Source organism: Carlito syrichta, unplaced genomic scaffold (genome assembly GCF_000164805.1).
Source record: "Carlito syrichta isolate Samal-C Ts95f unplaced genomic scaffold, Tarsius_syrichta-2.0.1 Scaffold316272, whole genome shotgun sequence".
NCBI lineage: Eukaryota > Metazoa > Chordata > Mammalia > Primates > Tarsiidae > Carlito > Carlito syrichta.
Genome location: NW_007260368.1, coordinates 214,491 through 234,824, shown reverse-complemented (window position 1 = coordinate 234,824; position 20,334 = coordinate 214,491). Strand labels below are relative to the sequence as shown.

At 35.3% G+C, this 20,334-nt stretch overlaps 1 protein-coding gene across 4 annotated transcripts in view; it reads left to right on the top strand.

The window, feature by feature from the left end:
• The window catches only part of ETV1 (ETS variant 1), a 93,522-nt gene extending 73,903 nt beyond the window's left edge, over positions 1-19,619 (top strand). For all 4 annotated transcript variants that reach the window (XM_021706977.1, XM_021706978.1, XM_021706980.1 and 1 more), the window contains 5 exons: positions 1,455-1,521; positions 2,979-3,049; positions 6,271-6,440; positions 12,572-12,673; positions 17,655-19,619. In XM_021706977.1, coding sequence (XP_021562652.1) covers positions 1,455-1,521; positions 2,979-3,049; positions 6,271-6,440; positions 12,572-12,673; positions 17,655-17,876 — 632 coding nt within the window. In that variant the 3' untranslated portion in view covers positions 17,877-19,619. The remainder of the gene's footprint in view (positions 1-1,454; positions 1,522-2,978; positions 3,050-6,270; positions 6,441-12,571; positions 12,674-17,654) is intronic.
• Positions 19,620-20,334: the final 715 nt, after the last annotated feature.

Genomic DNA, 20,334 nt, shown 5'->3' with positions numbered 1-20,334 from the left:
CATTTCAATCAGCATGCATTAGTGAAATTTTCATCAAATCTTATATTTGATGTCAAATGTCTAGTTTTCCAGGATTATGCTAATTTTGTAATTTGTCATAATACTTTAATAAGGAGTTCATTCTACTTCGAACAGTGGCTTTCTCAGATATATTTGTATTTCCTTTCTTCCTCATTTTCTTCCCCTCTGGGAAGTAAGGTCTGCATTTAGTCACACTTATATGTAATAGAATTTAGCCTATATGTTTTTCTCTAACCTCCTCCAGAGCCAGCCAGCTGTTTTTACAGCCGCAATCCAGGTGTGCAGCAGTCAATAAAAGTGTTTTGTGGCAGGGTGTCAACATTGGCATAACAAAATACTTGCCTCCAAGCAGCTGCTTAGCTGATGGCAGAGTTATTAACACTGTCCTTTCCAGGCGCAGCTGTTTTGAAGGACCATATGCCTGAAAATAAATCAAAACAACATTAAAAATTAATTTGAAGTACCAGTGGTTAAAAAGTTGGGCTAAAATGAATTGCTAACTATTTGGTAACCCCAAAGATCGACTACATTGCACCCCTATTATAAATGCTGATATGAGGAAGCAAGGCTACCACTGCCTCTTACAGATCCAGAATTATAAACTACAGAATACTTTATGTAAAGAAGACATGGTATAATAAAATGTTTAATAATAAGCTTTACACTTTTTTCAACTTGTAAGCTTTTACATATACCAAATGTTAACATTTTATCTTATTTTTTTATTTTCTGAGTTGGAGTCTCACTCTGTCACCCAGGCTGGAGTGTAGTGCTTTGCTCATGGCCACCGCAGCCTTGACATGCTAGGCTCAGGCGATCCTTCCATCTTAGCCTTCCAAGTAACTAGAACTACAGGCACATGTTACCACGCCCTACTTATTTTTTTGTTTTACTGTGAAGACGAGGTCTTACCAAGTTGCCCAGGCTGGTCTCGATCCCTTGAGCTCAAGCAGTCCTCTCACCTTGATCTCCCAAGGTGCTGGGATTACAGGCTTGCGTCATCGTGCCTGGCCTCCAAATGTTAACATTTTAAATGCAATCGCTATTAAATGCTTTTGCTATATATATAAAATACTATGGAATATACACATTTATTCTGTAAAATATCCTGACGCATATTTTTAACTTGTGTTGCTGTTTCAAGGACACTGTCACATTCATGCAGGGTTGCCGTTGGAGCTGACATTTCATGAGGTTTATTTGGCAACACTGCATTCGCATGCTCATTCAAGTGATTCGGCATTCACCCTGATACACTCTCATCTTCATTTCTTGTGTGGGCCCTGCCTGAAATGCTAATTACATGTTGATATGTTCTCCTCATGGGAACTCCTGTCAGTTTCTGAAACTTTTCTGTCTGCACCCTGTCCGTTGATTAATAGCACTGTTTCAGTTCCAGACTCTTCTTTGACCAATGCTGTTTTCTCTTTCAGAAGTGCCTAGCTGCCACTCCATTTATATGAGGCAAGAAGGCTTCCTGGCTCATCCCAGCAGAACAGAAGTTAAGTTTTTATCATTGAAATTCCTTGTAAATACCTTTTGGGATAATCCAACATTCAAAATAGGAAGTCACTTAATTAAGCATTATATACTTTGGAGAAGATCTTTTCCCAAATGTTTCCTAACCCATTGTTTTAAAACTATCTCTTTAAAGTAAAAGGAAGGCTTTTCCGGTCATGATATCTTGTATTTGGTTGTTAACATGAGTCATATGCATAGAAATGACTGAAAAGTGGCTTTCTGTGTTCTTTTTTTTTTTTTTTGCCAACAACCACATTCTTTTCAACTAGAGCATATGCTTTATAGATCAGCCCACCTTACCGCACTCAACTGAAATCTATATTCAAGGAATATTTGGTTTTGCTTTTACAGACCTTAGTCATAATTTGGAAGTAAAACATAGTGGATTTAAAGGTTTTTCACCTTTGAACATCCTAGATTTTATATTTTTGAACAAGTAATTATTAAGATTGAGATTTCACATAAGAGTAGAGAAGGAGGGATTTTTTTTGTTTGTTTTGTTTCTTTTAATCACGGATGTGTTTGTGGTAAACATGGTGGAAAGCTTCACTCTAAGGGACTTTGATATTTGCAAAGTAACAGATTAAAATGATTTCATCTGGATATAACCTTCATAAAAGAATTTCTGGAAATATGTGCTTAGTTCTTGCTTTAAACACTTTTTAGTAAAAAAAGATGCAATGACTGACTATTGGTTGTTTTGTGTAATTGATATTAGAAGGAGTTTAAAGGAAACCATGAGATGTTATCTAATATCTCTAACAACATATATAACAACAGTTAGAATAAGGTCCATAGGTAAGGCTATTTGGAAGAGAAATGATTGTGAAAAGCCGTTGATTTATTTTGAATTATTTTCTGTGGGCTCATTTATGTTACAACAAAAAAGGGAGAAACTTCTTTTTTTCCTGTCTTGTTTATTGAAGATGAAAAGGTTAACTTATCATAATATTTATTGATGAAAGACGTAAAATAAATCTGTTTCAGAGCATCAAGGTAGTAATGCAAGGTAAATAATAGTAATTCACTCTCTTTTCATTAAATAATGAAACTTCGATGAAAACGAAAAAGGAGATGATACATTATAAGTCCTTGCCAATATTTATATAAGTTCCGGTTTGGGTTAGTCATAATATAAATAATTTTATATGTCACTGGTATGATAAGCACCACTCTAAACTAGCATGTATTAAATCATTTTATCTCTGCAAGGGATTTAATCTCTATTACCATTTAAGATGGTAGGTAGTTTTACTGTCATTCCCATTTTATAGATAAGTAAACTGAGGCACAGAGGTTAAATAGTGTGTCCATGGTCAGAGAGCTGAAAAGTAACAGAATCATTTCCTACCACAATGTTTGTGCTAATGGTTATAATTTAGAGTGTTTGTGAGCTTCTAATAGATCATGAATAATTGTATTCCATTTGCCCCCACAGGCTGTATGTTTGAAAAAGGCCCCAGGCAGTTTTATGATGACACCTGTGTTGTCCCAGAAAAATTCGATGGTAAGTTTTTCGCTTTGCTTCAAATTTTGATCTTCCTAAGAGAGAGTGATTACCTTTGCCTTCTGAAAACGGTGGACAGCTCTACTTGAAGATTTCTATGCCCATCATTTACTTCACACGCAATTCCAGCAAAATTTGACCCGTTACAAATGCTGTCTTTCTGTCTCCCATTAAGAAACTTTTTTTTTTCTTATGAAAGAGTCCATTTTTGGAGATACAGCCGAAGAGCATTGTTGTTGCTGAGCTTTGTGTAGAGTAAGAGAAGGCTTTCCATTGCCCTGCTGAGTACATGCAGCTTGTTATTTGAGATTTATTGAAAGCTGATCCTGTAATTAACAAAGCAGAGCAGAAAGCATGCCACTGTGGATGCACTGATGACTAATGCAGCCTCCTTCCTTTTATTGTTCATGAAAAGATGCATTATGGAACACAGAAACGACATAACTGCCCATTTAGTTAGTGATAGTTGTTAGTTCCTCTTTTTTTTTTTTCTGGAGAGCTGTCCATTACTAATGTAGCATTACTTTGTAATTGCTTTAAAGGGAGTTAGGAAAGCATTTCCTTTTTAATATCACTCATTGTTGCAATGAAAACATCCCAGATGTTAGGAAAGGGTATCAAGTTAGATTTTTTTTTTTTTTTGGACAAAGGTGGCAAAAGTTGGCGTCTTGAGGAAGCTTGGATAAAAAAGTGAACAGTTCATTGATGTAGTGGTTCTTCAGAGTGGTCTTCTTGTTTCCTGCTTTGATTGTTTAACAGGAAACGAGCAGGGACTCTCTGATTAGCTGATTGCACAAACTTTGGGGATCATGACTATAATGACTTGGGAGCTCTCAGAAGTTTTTAATTGTCATTATTTAAACAGCAAAGTACATGTGCAGATTGCTTTTCAATCTCTAATTAGTCGCTTGAAGACTACCTTGTGTTCTTAAGCTTTTCACTATTGTTAGACTTCTCAGAAGGAATGGTGAGTGTTGGGAAGATCTGCTTCCTTGTCCTCCCTTTAAGTTTCTAAATTCTCTCAAGGTTACAGAGATAAAATCCCTTTAGGGATCACTTTCTTGGTCCTATTCTACAATGCATGTTAGTTTGAAGCTTTGTTTGTTTGTCAGGGGTATCAACTGTACTATTTAACACCATTAGCAGAGCATCACAATTTTTAAAATACAACTTTTTCTCTTGAGACTAAGTATGAAGCCTTTACTTTTTGGAATGACCTACATCAGTTTCATAGATTTTTGGTGAGCTTCCTATATTCAGAAATCTTGAAAATTAACAAGGATTTGTAAGAAAGAAAAATATCTCAAAATTATGGACAGAATTACAATATAATCTGACAGGCCAAAGACACACTGATATTTAGGGAAGTAGCCAACTTGATTGTTTATTCCCTTCAACTTTTAAATACTCTTCAATTTTATACTGAAAAAAAATTTGGAAGATAGTATTTGTCATGTATTTTATAAGCAATAGAGAACAAGAAAAATGAGGGTTTGGTTTTTCATTTTACATGGTCAGTGTGATCAGTCACATTTATAGGCAGAAGCAATATAGAGACTATAAAATTTAACAGTGTTTCACTCTATCTGCATAATTGCTCGGTTATGCCAATAAAAATTGTAAACCTTAGAAGGGAAAACTGAGATAAATAAAACTGTCATTGAAATCAATATGAAAATACACTTCTATATTATCAGGGTAAGACCAAAACAACATAATGATTTTTGACAGCTATTGACTCAAAAATTAAATATTTTGATTTAGGTTTTAAAAGTGTTGCTGTTTTTGTAATTAAGAGGTATAAAAGTTTTAGAAAACTTGTGGTTTGGTCTGTTTTATAACACACACTTAGTGTGACTAAATTGGCTTGAATATATTGTCTGAATTGTTCCTTTAGTGACAAAGAGTAATTTATGCATTAACAATGATATATTTGGTTATAAATATTCAACCCCCCAATATGACTAATTCCACATATTTTTGACATAGTCGACTAGAGATAGAGGTAAATTATCAGTAGTCCTAAAACTGAGTATTTTTTTTTCTTTTTGTAAAATCAAAATAGCTGACCAAATTTATATGTGAAACATTGCAACGCTTTCACCTTTATTGCTGTAATTTATTTAACAGATTTTACACTGTGTATAAAAAGCAAATACATGTAACACAAACAAACCTTTTATGTTTAAGAATATACATTTCAGCCGGGCTCGGTGGCTCAGCCTGTAATCTTGCGCCTTTGGGAGACTGAGGTGAGTAAATTGCCTGAGCCTGCGGGTTCGAGACCCACCTGGGCAGCAAGACCTCATCTCTACAATAAATCAAAAAATCAGCCAGGCGTGGTAGCACGTGCCTGTAATTCTGGCTACTTGGAAGGCTGAGGCGGAAGGATCGCTGGAGCCCAGTAGGCAAGGCTGCGGTGGCTGGGAGTGGCCACTGCACTCCAGTCTGGGCGACTGAGTTTAGACTCCAACTCAAAAAAAAAAAAGAATATACATTTCAGAAAGTTCTGCTGTATGCACTGTAAAATTGGACTTTTAGGAAAAGAATGGCAAGTGAAATTCAAGTAAGTAAAATGCAAATAAGAGATAAAGAAAAATTGCACATAATTTTTATTTGTTGTAGATAATGGTATGGAGGAAAGATGGTACAAGGGTCATCCTGTAAGCCCTGAATTACCCACAGGGTTTTCCTAATTTATTTGATGTGCAGATGACTTAACTTGTAGCTTAAGATACTATTAAATTTGCTTTGAAATATTTGCATTGAAATTTTCAATAGTTTGTCATGTGCAGGTCCATAAGGTATTTTTTGCAAATGGTTGTTTGCAGAATTTAATTTGTACAAATAAAAGTCCAGAGCTAAAAACTGATGACCCCTCTGCAGTGTTGCTTTGAGCAGTGAATAGTGGCATTAGCAATAAAACAAAGAAGTGTGACTAGTTATTATGGTTTTAAAAGAAATAAGTTGAAAAAGATAATTATACAAACCTTTGGTGAGTGATATCGGTGTGTCATTTATATTGACACAGGATGTATTTTATTTTAATATACAGAATTGTTTGTCCATTTAACTAATTTTAAATCCCTATTTTATTGTAACATTACATGTCATAGAAAACTGTAAAGTGGTTTTGGTCTAGTGATTGGCTTAATGTAAATTTCATATGAATAGCATAATATTGCTAATGATAGAGACTTTAATTTTTTTTTTTGCTTTAGGGGACATCAAACAAGAGCCCGGGATGTATCGGGAAGGACCAACATATCAGCGGCGGGGATCGCTTCAGCTCTGGCAGTTTTTGGTGGCTCTTCTTGATGATCCTTCAAATTCTCATTTCATTGCCTGGACTGGTCGAGGAATGGAATTTAAACTGATTGAGCCTGAAGAGGTTAGTTTAGTAGACTTTAATTAGGAAATTCAGATATGTTATAAAATAAACTGATATCTTTGAGCAATGTGTTAAAATTGATTTTTTTTTTTCCTGTAACTAACAGTACTACTAAATTCTTTTTTTTTTTTTTTTTTCATTTTGATTTTAGATTCAGGGGTGTATCATTATGTCAAGAGCTGAGAATTCTATTGTCTTTTTAAAAATTTAGGTCTAACTGGCATACAGTAAAGTAAACAAATCAACTTATACAGTTTAATAACTTTATATTGAATACACTTATATAAGCACCTCCTACTTCAGGATATATAATATTCTAAACTTTTATTTTTCTTTTAGATTCAGGGGGTACACATGCCATGTTCATTACATGGACGTATTGTGTAGTGGTGAGATTGGGTCTCAGATGACCCATTCTTTAAATAGTGAACATTGTACCCCATAGGTAATTGCTGATTCTTAATCCTCCTCCCCACCTCTCCCCTTATTGGTGTCCTCAGTGTCTATTATTTCCATCTTTGTGACTATTTAACTCCTATATGTGAATAATAACATGCAGTGCTTGGTTTTCTGTTTCTGAGTCAGTCCAGCTCCATCCATGTTGCTGCCAAAGACATGATTTCATTCTTTTTCTGGGTTGCACAGTATTCCATAGTGTATACATACCACATTTTCTTTATCCAGTCAATTGACTTTTTTTTAAAAAATTGAAACTTTAGGGAAACTTTCTGAATTAGAAATATGCAAAGAAAAAACATGTTTACATTTAAAATCACTAACATATTACATGGCCCTCCCAACTGAATACCATCCTATAGAATTGATGTTGAAAAAAATCACCCAGATCATCATTAGCATAAACCTTTATTCAAGAATGACCACCTTGAGAAGTTTCTAAAGGAGCATCTAAATTGGGGAAGGAGGCAGGAGGTTTTATGGTCCTTAGAGGAGAGGAAGGATGTCTGCTAAAGTTCAGATAATTTGGAGGATGAAGGAATTAGTCTTTCAAATTAGCAGTCATTATTTGGACAATCTGAATTTTGTCAAGAGGGTTGGAGTGGAGCATTTAGGGACCAAAGTAATATTCAAGAGAAGATAGGGGAGGGGTAGCTGTGGGAGCTGAAGGCATGCAAGGGCCACAGTGGAAAATTCTCAGTCTTTAATTGTCTCTTAGGAGACTAAGGCCTGGCAGAAACATTGTTTCCTTTTCATTGTTAGTGGCATAGGCTTCAAGTAAGCTGACCAGTATATACCCCATTGGATGTCTGGGGCAAAATTTAAAATGTTGCCATAGTACATAAGAAATTGCCAAAATGAGGTGATTCTGGTTGGAGATGATACTCTACGGATAAATGAAATACATTTTCAACTAACTGTACACCCACCCTCTTCATCCCACGCTCCCATCTACAAATGGTAGAGTATTTCCCTGAAGAATCTCTTAGTTCAATTTTTATTCTTCCCAGGACTAGCTTTAGGCTTAAGATTGCTATTATTCCTATAGTATAATTCTTCAATAGCACTTTGAACCTTCATGGAAAAGTGACTATTATTTCAAAATGTGATATGCTTTCTCTGCTTCTATTAAAATTGGATTTAGTTTATACCACCCAAGAAAGTAATGGCAGGTTTATAGCAAACATATCTGCAACTGATTATATTATGTATAGAATCTAAATTCTTCTGTAATAGTGAATAATTCAGTTAGGTTGAAATTTTTTTAATCCAGAAGGGAGTAGTTTTATACACACTTAGTCTACTGGGCCTTCCATCTTAAATTTTCTGTTTTTCTTAAATCATATGTTCCATTGTAGTCAGATAAGATGTCTTAATTTGGTGTCCAGAGATAAAGTTACATAATTTATTAGCTTTAAGACATTGTCTGGCTCAAGCATGTATTAAAAACATGAAATAAAGGAATATGGCTAGCACAATTAAGTCTTCTTCAGTTGATATCACTACTCTTATAGCACTAAAAGGTTAGTTTTGCAGTATTTTCTGTGGTCCACAGTGAATACACACACACACACACACACACACACGGCTCAATATCAGAATTTGAAAGTGCCCATTATCTGGGATAATGTTTAGGTGTTTGAATTTTGTGATGTGTCTAAAGCCTAATTTGGCTGTCAAATAAGATGAATCTTTCCATGGATATACTTAAATTATGAAAGTGAAAGAAACATAAAAATGTGATGCTAACAAATTGCAACTAGAAACACTACAAAGTAACTTAAAACCCCTTTAACATGATGGGAATATGTGCTCTTCACCTCATGGAAGATGTTAATAATCACTGCAAGTTTTGGTTCATGTTGGAACTGAGCATTTTCGACAAGGATTTGTATCAGTTAAACAGTTATTTCCCTCCACCTGTGATTAAAATAAACTGAGCAGAAACAGAATTTGGTCACCCTTTTCTGTTTTTACTTTTGCCATATATTTGTTAAGAGAGAAACATTCCTGAATTAGGTCAGTAATTCTTGAGCTGCTCAGAAGAGTAAAAATTATTTTGCAAGCTATTAAGTTCTTTACATAGCAACTGTTGACGGTTATGATGATCAAGTTTGAATAAGTAGAATAAGAGATTTGACCAGACAACCATTAAGTTCCATCAAATTCTGAGTCTCTGTGATTTTTTTTTTTTTAATGAAAGGAAGAAATACAATTACATCTGTTCCATACAACAAACTGACAGACAACTTTTCTGTAACAGACTCATAAAGTAAAAAAGGGCTGGATAATTCAGAATCAGTAGACCATTTCCAAATAATAACTAACTCAATGGGAATTGTGCAATAAGCACTGAATGTCTCCTAAGTCTTTTGTTCAAAGAGAAACATCCCATTTCTGATCGCTGCATTGTGCACTGTTGCAATTACTTCCATCAGGCAATGACTATGGTGTCTTGTTTAAATTTGAAAAGGGTTTATGAAATTTCCTTAGACTGGGTGGTTACACTTCTGTCTTGCAGGTCCCCGGGTGTCATCACAACTCATGAAAGATGCCTCTGAAGCCATCTTGTTGGACTTACTCATGAGTTCTATTTCTTTATATTCTGTCTTGCCATTTAAAACAATATTGAGTGAGATTTCAGACCTGTACTGATTATCTGCTCATTGTGTTTGGATGACTTTAGCAAACACATAATCCTTCACATCTCTCTTTTTTAGATAATGAGATATTACTTTATAATTAACCAAGAATCCCAGGGAATTGTTCCAGAAAACAATTATTAACATAGTAAATCATCCAAAGAACAAAATCTTTTGATGATATTCAAACTTGTTGAGCTGGCAGAGTGACCAGGAAGTCTGACAGTCAGGCCCTGATTGTAGTTTCTGAGTCTAGATTACATATTCAAGCACGATTTTTAAAAATAAGTTGAAAGACCAACACTTAGGGAGGCTGCTGAGGTAGGAGGATTGTGTGAGCCCAGTAATTAGAGACTAGCCTAGGCAACATGGAAACTTCCACTCTACAAAAAAATAAAATAAAATAAATTAGCTGGGAGTGGTGACTCATGCCTGTAGTCCCAGCTACTTGGGAGGCTGAGGCAGAAGGATCACCTGAGCCTCGGAGGTTGAGGCGGCAGTGAGCCATGATGGTGCCAGTGCGCTCCAGCCTGGGTGACAGAGTGAGACCTTGACTCCAAAATAAAATGAAATAAAATAAGTTGATAAGTTGAATAATGCTTGAACTCTAACATTATCTTCTTTAATTTATTTGACCGTGAGAGTGAACGTCATAGTGCCGGCATCTTTTTACCTCCTCACTTACAACCTAAATTTTCACTTGAAAAAGTATTATAAGCCGGGCTCGGTGGCTCAGCCTGTAATCCCGCGCCTTTGGGAGGCTGAAGTGAGTGGATTGCCTGAGCCCGAGGGTTCGAGACCCGCCTGGGCAGCGAGACCTCATCTCTACAATAAATCAAAAAATCAGCCGGGTGTGGTAGCGCATGCCTGTAGTTCTGGCTACTTGGAAGGCTGAGGTGGAAGGATCGCTGGAGCCCAGCAGGTCGAGGCTGCGGTGGCCGGGAGCGGCCACTGCACTCCAGTCTGGGCGACAGAGTGAGACTACAACTCAAAAAAAAAAAAAAAAAAAAGTATTATGAGGAAGTCACTGGAAGTATTCCCACCATCTCTCCCCTTTTCCATGTTAAATTATGCCTTGACTCTGAGAGGTGCTAGATATAATGGCAATGGGTGGTTCATATGTGAAGACCGAAGGGACGTTCTTAGTTGGCGGATGGTCTCACTGACCTGGAAACTATGTTATCTGTCATCTTTAAGCTTTGACTGTGTCTGCTTCTCATAGGTAAATTGCTATCTTTCGTTACCCTCAACGTTATGAAGAATATGACACTAAAACAACTTTCAGAATACGTTTGCTTGTTTTAAAATATCTGCAAATAGCCCTGATAATTAACTGGCATCATAAGCGTTAAAACAACATTTGTGACATTTAAAAAATCATATTTCTCTCCCCAGAGACATCCACAGCATCATCTTAAAGTTTGTTGTATTTTATTTTCTAGGTGCATCCTGGTGAGTTTCTAGAAAAGAATCATTTATAAATGAATAAATATTCAGAAACTGCTACTTCATTTAGGGAGATATTAATAATTTATTTTCACATCCCCTCCAGGTTTGCATGCTGTTCAGCTGCTATGTTTATTAAAGATTCACTAATGACCATTGTTAGATTTTTTGAGAGACTTACTTTAGAAAATGCTTTCATTTCTTATGCCACCCTCATCCCCCATTTCACTGTTGCTCAGAGCATTTACAGTAAAATTAAGTTATCTTTGGAAAATTAAGATGTACCTGCCACTAGGATTGCCTGCTTGGATATATAATCTTGTTTGTGTTACACCACATCTCTTTACTCTTAAAAAAGCATACTGATGCATGTGACTAAAGCACATTGTATCTTCATTCAGAGAGTACAAATTAGTGAGAGAGAAAATAGCTAGGATTGATATTTTTAAAAGAAAAAAACAACCCTGGAGAAAGGTTATTGCTAATAAAGTGAAGAGAGACAGAATGAGCTCTTGGAAAAGCATTCTATTTTAGTATGTGACATAGCAACAACTTGGCGTTTCATAGAAATGAAGGAACACACTAACCCTATTAGATAATGCTCTCCCAGGGTTGCCTAAGTTTGCGTGGTAGCTGCAGTTTCTGCTCAGACTCATAGAAAGTGGAAATTAATGAGAGAGTGACATTAACTGGAGTAGCAAAAGCAGGCTACTCCAGTCTGTAGAATGTTCTGTTGAGCCTGGGGTGGTAATGAGGTAGGGATGTGTATACATCGAGGAAGGAGGCTTTTTTAGAGCTCTGCTGAAGAACTCTGACTTAGATACATTGCTTCTTCAAAGCCACACAATTAACAACTGCATTTTTTTTCACTAAACAACAAAGTAGACATTCTGCTTTGGAAATTTTTGTTTGTGGGCACACATACATGGTGACCTTTTCCACTTCTAATTTTAGCATCCAATTACTCTTTCTCTAAATGAATGCTTAATTCTCCAGTTTAGTATCGACTACAATTTTATACTAATGCTGCTTCAGGCAATAAAAATTATTTGCAGTTTAGTTTATTCATTTGTGTTCTGTTGCCTCTGCTACACACATTGCCACTTGTCTGCTTTGATATAGTAGTGAGTAGGGTATCCTTTTTCTTTCTTTGTGGTTGTTATAAAATAAAACACCTTTACAATGTGATTACTAAGCTGCTTTTAATCTATACTTTTTGTCTGAAAAACTAAGAAGGAAAAACAGACAGCATATCTCAGAGTGGAAAACTTGCCTCATTTTGGTGAATTGCAGCCTGTTTGTTCCTGTTGTAAACACATTCCCTTATTTCCATTTAATTTTGTATTCAAAACAGTAGTGACAAAGAATTCTATTGTAATGTTTCAGAATGATCACTGCACGCCCGGTTTCAAAAGCAAACCAGGACACAGGAAATTCAGATTACCATAGCTTTGGCTACTTTACTTATTTCTTTGATTTGGACACATTTTGGTGGGTTGGGAAGTAATTAATTACTTAACTAATTTTTATGAAATATTCTGAGAAGTAAATGTTTAACACAACAATATAATTCTGTTTCGGTGGCAGGTGGCCCGGCGTTGGGGCATTCAGAAAAACAGGCCAGCTATGAACTATGATAAACTTAGCCGTTCACTCCGCTATTACTATGAGAAGGGAATTATGCAAAAGGTGAGCAGCTAATACAGCATTAAAATTCATTGAAATGTTGCACATTAATCAGCACGTCATCCTTTAAGAGCCTCATATCATGCATTGCTGAAGCAAGGTTTTCACTCATTTTAACAAATGCTTAGCTCTCAGTTTTGGTATTAGAAGCTTTGGTATTAGAAGTTCTATTTATAGATTCATGGACATTGTAGACAAATGTGTGATAATATTATATATAGAATAATATGCTTTCTGGAAGTTCTTACTTTGCTATACATGGTAAAAGGGGAAAAGAAAACCTGTTTCAATATTAATATTGTATCTTTATGTCTCCAGAAGTTGTTATTCTGCTACAGTTTCTATAATTATATAAATTTGAAATGATTTTGTTTATAAAGTCCATGAAAATAACAGATCTTAGACCAACTTCTTTTTTTTTTCTTGTTCTGATTCTTAAAATATGTATGCATTTCTTTTTCTCATTTGTAAAAAAAAAAAAAAAAAAAAAAAAGCCCTTTTTTTCTAGCCTGAAATATTGCCTGGTTTTATCATCTGACAGTTTAACCTCCCAAATCATTTACTAAAAATGAATATTTGATCTTATTTGGTTAGTAAAATGAAGTTCAATATATTTTATTTCAAATTAACTTCCCATAATAATTGAAAGTAACTTTGTAAAAAAGAGTAGAGATTAAAAGTGAATTTCATTTATAATAAAATATGCAATTTTTAAAGAAAGTAATGAATAAATATAAAATATTTTGATATTCGTTGTTGTCTCACCCTTCAGCTTAGCTTGTATATTCAAATCTAATTACCTTGACTGTGAACCAAATTTATGACTTATCCATTGGGAACATTATAGTTGTATTATGTATCCTTTGTTTATTTTAGGCTTGTGAACATAGCCACATGTTATAGATTATGGCATATTTTTATGTCATCATAGTTATATGGAGAAAAACTGGACGAGTTACTAGGTGAAACAATAACACAGAGGCAACTAGCAATGTTGAGTTTCCTAAAACAGAGGGAATCAGTCCTCTAGAATTTGCCAGCTTAGAAGTTAGAATTTCTGAGATCCTTAAAAGATAAGACTAAGTTAGATTTTCAGTTGCTTCCTGTTTTTGGAATTTCATCTTCAAAATTACTAATTCCTTACTTGTTCCTCCTGTTGTTCCATCTTAACCCTACTGTCATTTTTAATTCCTCCATTTCTCTCACTCACCATATCCATTCGTAGCCACGTTTTTTTACATACATCCCACTCCTTCATTTTCACAGTCATCTTCCTAATTATACAGGGGGTCCATCAGTCCGGCTGTCAGAGAAGGTGCTTAGCAGCTTCCCTGGGCAGTGTTGCCCAGTAGTTAAAGATAATGCAGTCATGACTCAGGTTTGCATACCAGCTTCTCACTGGATCACCTCCTTGAACAGATTCGTGGCCTACTAAATGATGATACTCTTACCTCATCAATGTTGCTGTGATTAGTAAATGAAATTACATACTTGATATCCTTTGCATTGTACCTGGCATAATAACAGTCTCAGTTCAAGGTAGTTCTTAATGTGTCCCTCATCCCGAAGTTAGAGTAAGCCAAAGCATAGTTGTCTCGTGTGTCTTGACTGTTATACTTATTAAAGGGAACATTCACATAGAGCTAAACATTATTTAAAGGACCCCTCATTGCATTTCAGCTTTTAGACATAGTGGTTGACAGGGTATCCACAGAATGGCATGCCCTCTCTAATGTATTCTCAAATGTGTTTGAACTTATTACTAGTATCACCACCTCCACATTTGTTTATGTATCCTTTTATCATATGTTCCATTTATGTATCCCCTTATTTTAATAAATTAATATGGCAAAATGCTATCTAATGAAGACATAAATGCTGGACTATAGATAAACACATTGCTTCTCACATTTCCCTATTGGGCTGTAGGTGCCAGAGGAAACTGTTTACAACTCATTTGTCAGCTAATGTAGGAAAATAAAATGCTATGTATGATGGACCTTTTGAGGTGTCGCTATGATATAAGAAAGAGCAGGTCGTTTAATGGTCAAACACACAAAAGTTATAGTCGGTGATACTTGACACTGGTACTTGACACTAGCACTACAATCAGGACACCTTACAATTTGTGCGGCCATATTTACTCATCTTCACGTTCTGCTTGCTGTTCTATGACATACCTGTGACTCCTCCAGTGCTTCACTCACATTCTTTTTCACTTTTACGTATTTAGAGAAGAGGATCTTAACTATGTTGCCCAGGCTGGCCTTGAACTCCCGAGCTCAAGAGATCATGCTTCATCCTCCTGTGTAGCTGGGACTGCAGGCTTGTAACACCACATCCAGCTACTCATATTCTTTGTAGAATGCCTTTCCCCTCCCACATGTGTATCATTCTCATGGCTGAGTAAATTTTAACATAGTCATTCAGAGAAAAACTGTGGCATTCTTTTTATTAAAGAAACTATGATGTAGAATTATATATTTCAACATGTCAGGGAAAATGTTTATGTTCATTGACTTAAAATTTGTGTGGGCATAGGTGATGTGTTTAAAAATATTAATTAGTTAAAAGATTGGAGAATAAAATAAAAATAACCAAGGGGTTCTAAACATGAAAAAAATATTTTAAAACTGGTCATTGACTTTAGGGCATATGAAAGAAATGAAAAATGGTGAGGAATGCATGTTATACCTTAGAGGCAATGCACGTGTGTACTTCTATTTCAAAGTTTAGAAATATCTAGAAAAACATGTACCAATATTTTAACAGTGGTTACTTTCTGGAGGATATAATTTTAGACCATTTTTTGCTTATTCTATAAATTATAATTTAGTCTCCAAAATTTTCTAAAATTTTAAGACATAAAACATAATTTAAATATACAGTCATTGAAAGCATATCTCAAAAGCTTTGTTTACTTCTGATTCTTCTCCCCTGCAAATTTCCAGGTTTTTTTCTATCTAATGTTTTAATTTGGATATACTTAATGTGCAACCTTTTTCACACTGTAATTGTATTACTATTAATGGAACACATCGTTTCCCTTGGTTGGTTATCAGCCCTTGTTTTAAACTCAGCAGCTTTTAACATTGTCTATTTAATGTAGCAGGAGTCCTAAAGATGATTGATTATTCAAAAGAAAAATAGAAGGAAACCGTGAGCATGGGCAGAATCCTTAAGAGATTTTGCAATCTTGATTCCGTGTTTTACATTTAAATTCATTTATCACATCATTTTTAATTATAGCCAATAGCAACAAGTCAGGCAAAAAATTTTTTTTAAAAGTCCAGTACCTAAAACAAACATCTTTTCCTCCACAGCCTCACCCAGCAGGTTATAAAGTGCTCACAGGTGCCCAAGACATTTATTTTATTTTTCAAAATACTTTGGGAAAAGATAAAGGCAAACTAGGTTGTATTATCTGAGTTTTGTCTCTGATATTGCCTATTTTAATTTGTATTATTATGTCATCATTTCACCTTTAAGGACTTTATTTCCATTGTACAAAGGACTAAAGTAACAAAGTTTATGCCAGACTCCTCTGTTTGACTTGCCTTGTGCTAGAAACTTCCATCTCTACCTCACAATAGGCTTTCCAAGGACCACTCTTGTCTGTTTCATACCAAAAAAAGTGAATTAAGAGGCAGTTTGAGAAACTCATCCAACTTCACAAAAACTGTGAAGTATTGACTCTTTCAAACCTGGGAGTATTCAGATTATTTTGAATTCTCTAAAGTGGTTCCTCTTAAATTTAGAGCCAAAAAAAATGTTCAGAATTTGAGTGCAGAGTAGCAGTGCTCTTTAGCAGTAGGTCCTTTCTTCCAGGTCCTTCAAGGTACTTTAGAAACCATGAACACACTCTTCCCCCACATCACAAGTCAACTGGCAAGCACCTTTTAGATACACAGGAACATGGAGGTATTGAGTGTTTTTCAACTTTCTAAAATCCCCGAACTCTACACACACATACAGAGTTACTATCAAGCTACTATCACAGTGAATACAAAGAGCTGAGTTCGTCTATCCACAGCCCTGGGTTGGGAGTATTTCAGTATTGTCTATTAACCGGAGGCATATTTGTCTCACTCAACTCTTTATAATTTTCTAGGGGAGCATTACTCTTCAGAATTTTAGTTTGTGGTATTCCATTCCCTATAAATTATGCTGCTTCTCCTTTATTTCTAGCAGTTGTCACAATTCTTTTTCTCATTTCCTCCCTATGCATTTTGTGTTCTAAATTCCTTTCACTTTTTTACACCTCTTACTTCAATTTGACACTTTGCATACATCCTTAACTTCTGTCTAATGCATCTTGCCTTCATTTTTATAAGTGATGTGCCCAGGACGCCGTCCTCTTGATCCATATTTCATTTAAATAAGGCTATGTATCTTTTTTTCCCCCTTAGGTGAGAATACACAGTGCCACAAAAAAGTAAAAGAACCAGTTTACCCTGTGAATCAGTGAATCACTAGTCTAGTCTTATTAGGAATAAAGAACATCTTTCTTTAAAGGTTTGAAAGTTTAGTTTTTCTGACATTTCAGAAATGTAATATTAAGGAAACACTACCCTTAAAGATACAGGGTTTTACAAATGTAAATGTTACCTTAAAAAAATTTCAGTATGAAGCACCTGCTTTAAACCATTGATTTTTCTTTTCAAAATAACAATGTAAGTTTATCTTTGTATTCAAACAAGCTGCTGAGCTTTCTAGCTATCTCCAGTGAATTAATTATTACTCAGGGTCAACATTTTGCATTTCCCTTGATTGAACTGTGGTTTATTCCACAAAGTGAGGACTTTTTTTTTTCTTTTCTTTTTCTTTTTTTATCTGCATATCTGCCATTACTTGTTTGCTTTCTTGGGTGTTGTTATCTATCCTTTCTGGTCTATTAAGCCATAATTTTTCTTTTCTCCTTTCCTATCCTTCCCCATCTGGGGATGGTGAGGATGGGTTTTTTTCTCTTCCATGTTATCATCAGGTGGCTGGAGAGAGATACGTCTACAAATTTGTGTGTGATCCAGAAGCCCTTTTCTCCATGGCCTTTCCAGATAATCAGCGCCCGCTGCTGAAGACAGACATGGAACGTCACATCAACGAAGAGGACACAGTGCCTCTGTCTCACTTTGATGAGAGCATGGCCTACATGCCAGAAGGGGGCTGCTGCAACCCCCATGCCTACAACGAAGGCTATGTGTACTAACACAAAGTGACAGTCGAGCAGGGCGTACTCATGCTTTTTCCTTTTCCTGCAAGATACAGAGAATTGCTGAATTCTCTCCAATCCTTGTTTTATTTTTGTTGTTCGTATTTTATTTTTAAAATAATAATACACAAAAAGGGGGTTTTCCTGTTGCATTATTCTATGGTCTGCCATGGACTGCGCACTTTATTTGAGGGTGGGTGGGAGTGAGCTAAACATTTATTCTGTGTAACAGGAAGATAGTGGGTGAATGGGCAGAGGGATTTGGGGATTACTTTTTACTTAGGCTTGGGATGGGGTCCTACAGGTTTTAAGTATGATGAAGCTATATCATGTCTATTTGATTTCATAACAACATAAGATAATGTTTATTTTCTCTGGGTGTTTATGGTACAGTTAATTTCACCTTGTGTAAATATTCACTTGGAGACTATTTGCCTGGGGCATTTTCCCCCATCATTTCTGAGTCTCTGCAGGTGTACAAAAAAAATTCCCAATCTACTGTAAATGACAGTTTAATTGTTAGAAATGACTGTTTTTGCACCTCTTGTAAAAAGGTATTTAGCGATTGCATTGCCGGTTTTTTTTTTTGTTTTGTTTTGCTTTATATATGACTCGCAGAGGATAACCATAAAATGGACAATTCTCTCTGAAGCTGAAGAGTCACCATGACTGGAAATGAGGGGCACAATTTTGGACTCTGGCTCCAAACTGAGTCACAGGCCAGTAGCATTACACGTATCTGGTGCCACCTTGCTGTTTAGATACAAATCATACTGTCTTTCAAATATATTGAAGCCCATTTCAGTTAAACAATGACATGTCATGGTCCTTTGGAATCTTCACTTAAATGTTAAATCTGGAATCACGATGAAGCAAAAAATATCTGTCTCCTTTCACTTCCTTCAGTACATAAATACATTATTTAATCAATAAGAATTAACTGTACTAAATCACGTATTATGCTGTTCTAGTTACAGCGAGCACTCTTTAAGAAAAATATCCAATACACTAAATAGGTACTATAGTAATTTTTAGACATGGTACCCATTGATATGCATTTAAACCTTTTACTGCTGTGTTATGTTGATAACATATAAATATTAGATAATGCTAATGCTTCTGCTGCTGTCTTTTCTGTAATATTCTCTTTCATGCTGAATTTACTATGACCATTTATAAGCAATGCAGTTAACTACAGATAGCATTTCAGGACAAAATAGATGACTCGAACCATTTATTGCTTAAAAATTAGCTTACGCCATGCTATGCTATACACAGCTTTTATGCACATTGACAAATGAAGAGTAAGCTTCAGCTTGCTAAGGAAAAATGTGGAAACTTTTGTAACTTTGGGGGAAATGGAAAAATTATTTACAAACTAGTAAAGAATATGTGGAAGTTGCTGTATGACATAGTGCTGGCACTGACATTATCCATCATCTCATTTTGGAAACTCCTGTAAATGTGATTGGGTTGTTTGAAAGATTTAAAGATTTAAACTTTCAAAGTATTTTGTTTTGTCTTTGTTTTGCATTTGAAGAAAATATTGAAAGCAGGATATGTTGTTCCATTCATCTGGGGGAAAAAAATGAGTAAATGGTGTTCTAATATCCCAGCTTGCTTAAACACTCAAGCAAAGAACATGAATTTTATTCAGTCTATCAATATCCCTAGAGGAACAATTTTTTTAAGGTCTTCAGGAAAATTGTAAAACAATAAATTCTAAATGTAAAACCAAAATAAGCCTATAAAGGCATTTTGTGGTAAGCACAGGAAAGATTGCTTAAAGATGCTCTCCTAGTTACCTATTTTCCAAGACTCTACAGATCACAGCTCATTTATATAAACTGATCAGTTACTGAGAAGTTCATGTACTAAAATTGATACTATTCACATTTAATCCTACAAAAAAAATCATATTCTAATTTTAAAATATTACATAACCTGTGATTTCAATGATTGTTCTGCATACACATCATATATCTTTTTGGGCATAAAATAAAGTATGCCTTAAAAATCAAAACTTTTCCCCCACTATATGCATGTGGCCATTTACAGCACTTAGGATAAAAGCAGATGTTAAAATATTTAGTGAAAGTTTGATTGGTAAGAGAATTGAGATGAGATATATGATTGGGATATTAGGTAACATTAAAGGAGAAATTTTAAGTGGGTCTTTAAAATATGTTCTAAATGAAATTTGTATTGAGGATTCATTTTTGTTCCTTTTTTTTCTTTTTTCAAATATTCCTGTTTCAGTCAGTCAGTGAGGAAGAATTGGGCCATTAGTTATTTTAAAATATAAAAGACAAAAATGGTATTAATTAATTTTTTTTTTTTTTTTGAGTTGGAGTCTCACTTTGCCGCCCAGACTGGAGTGCAGTGGCACGCTCCCAGCCACCGCAGTCTCGACCTCCTGGGCTCCAGCGATCCTTCCCCCTCAGCCTTCCAAGTA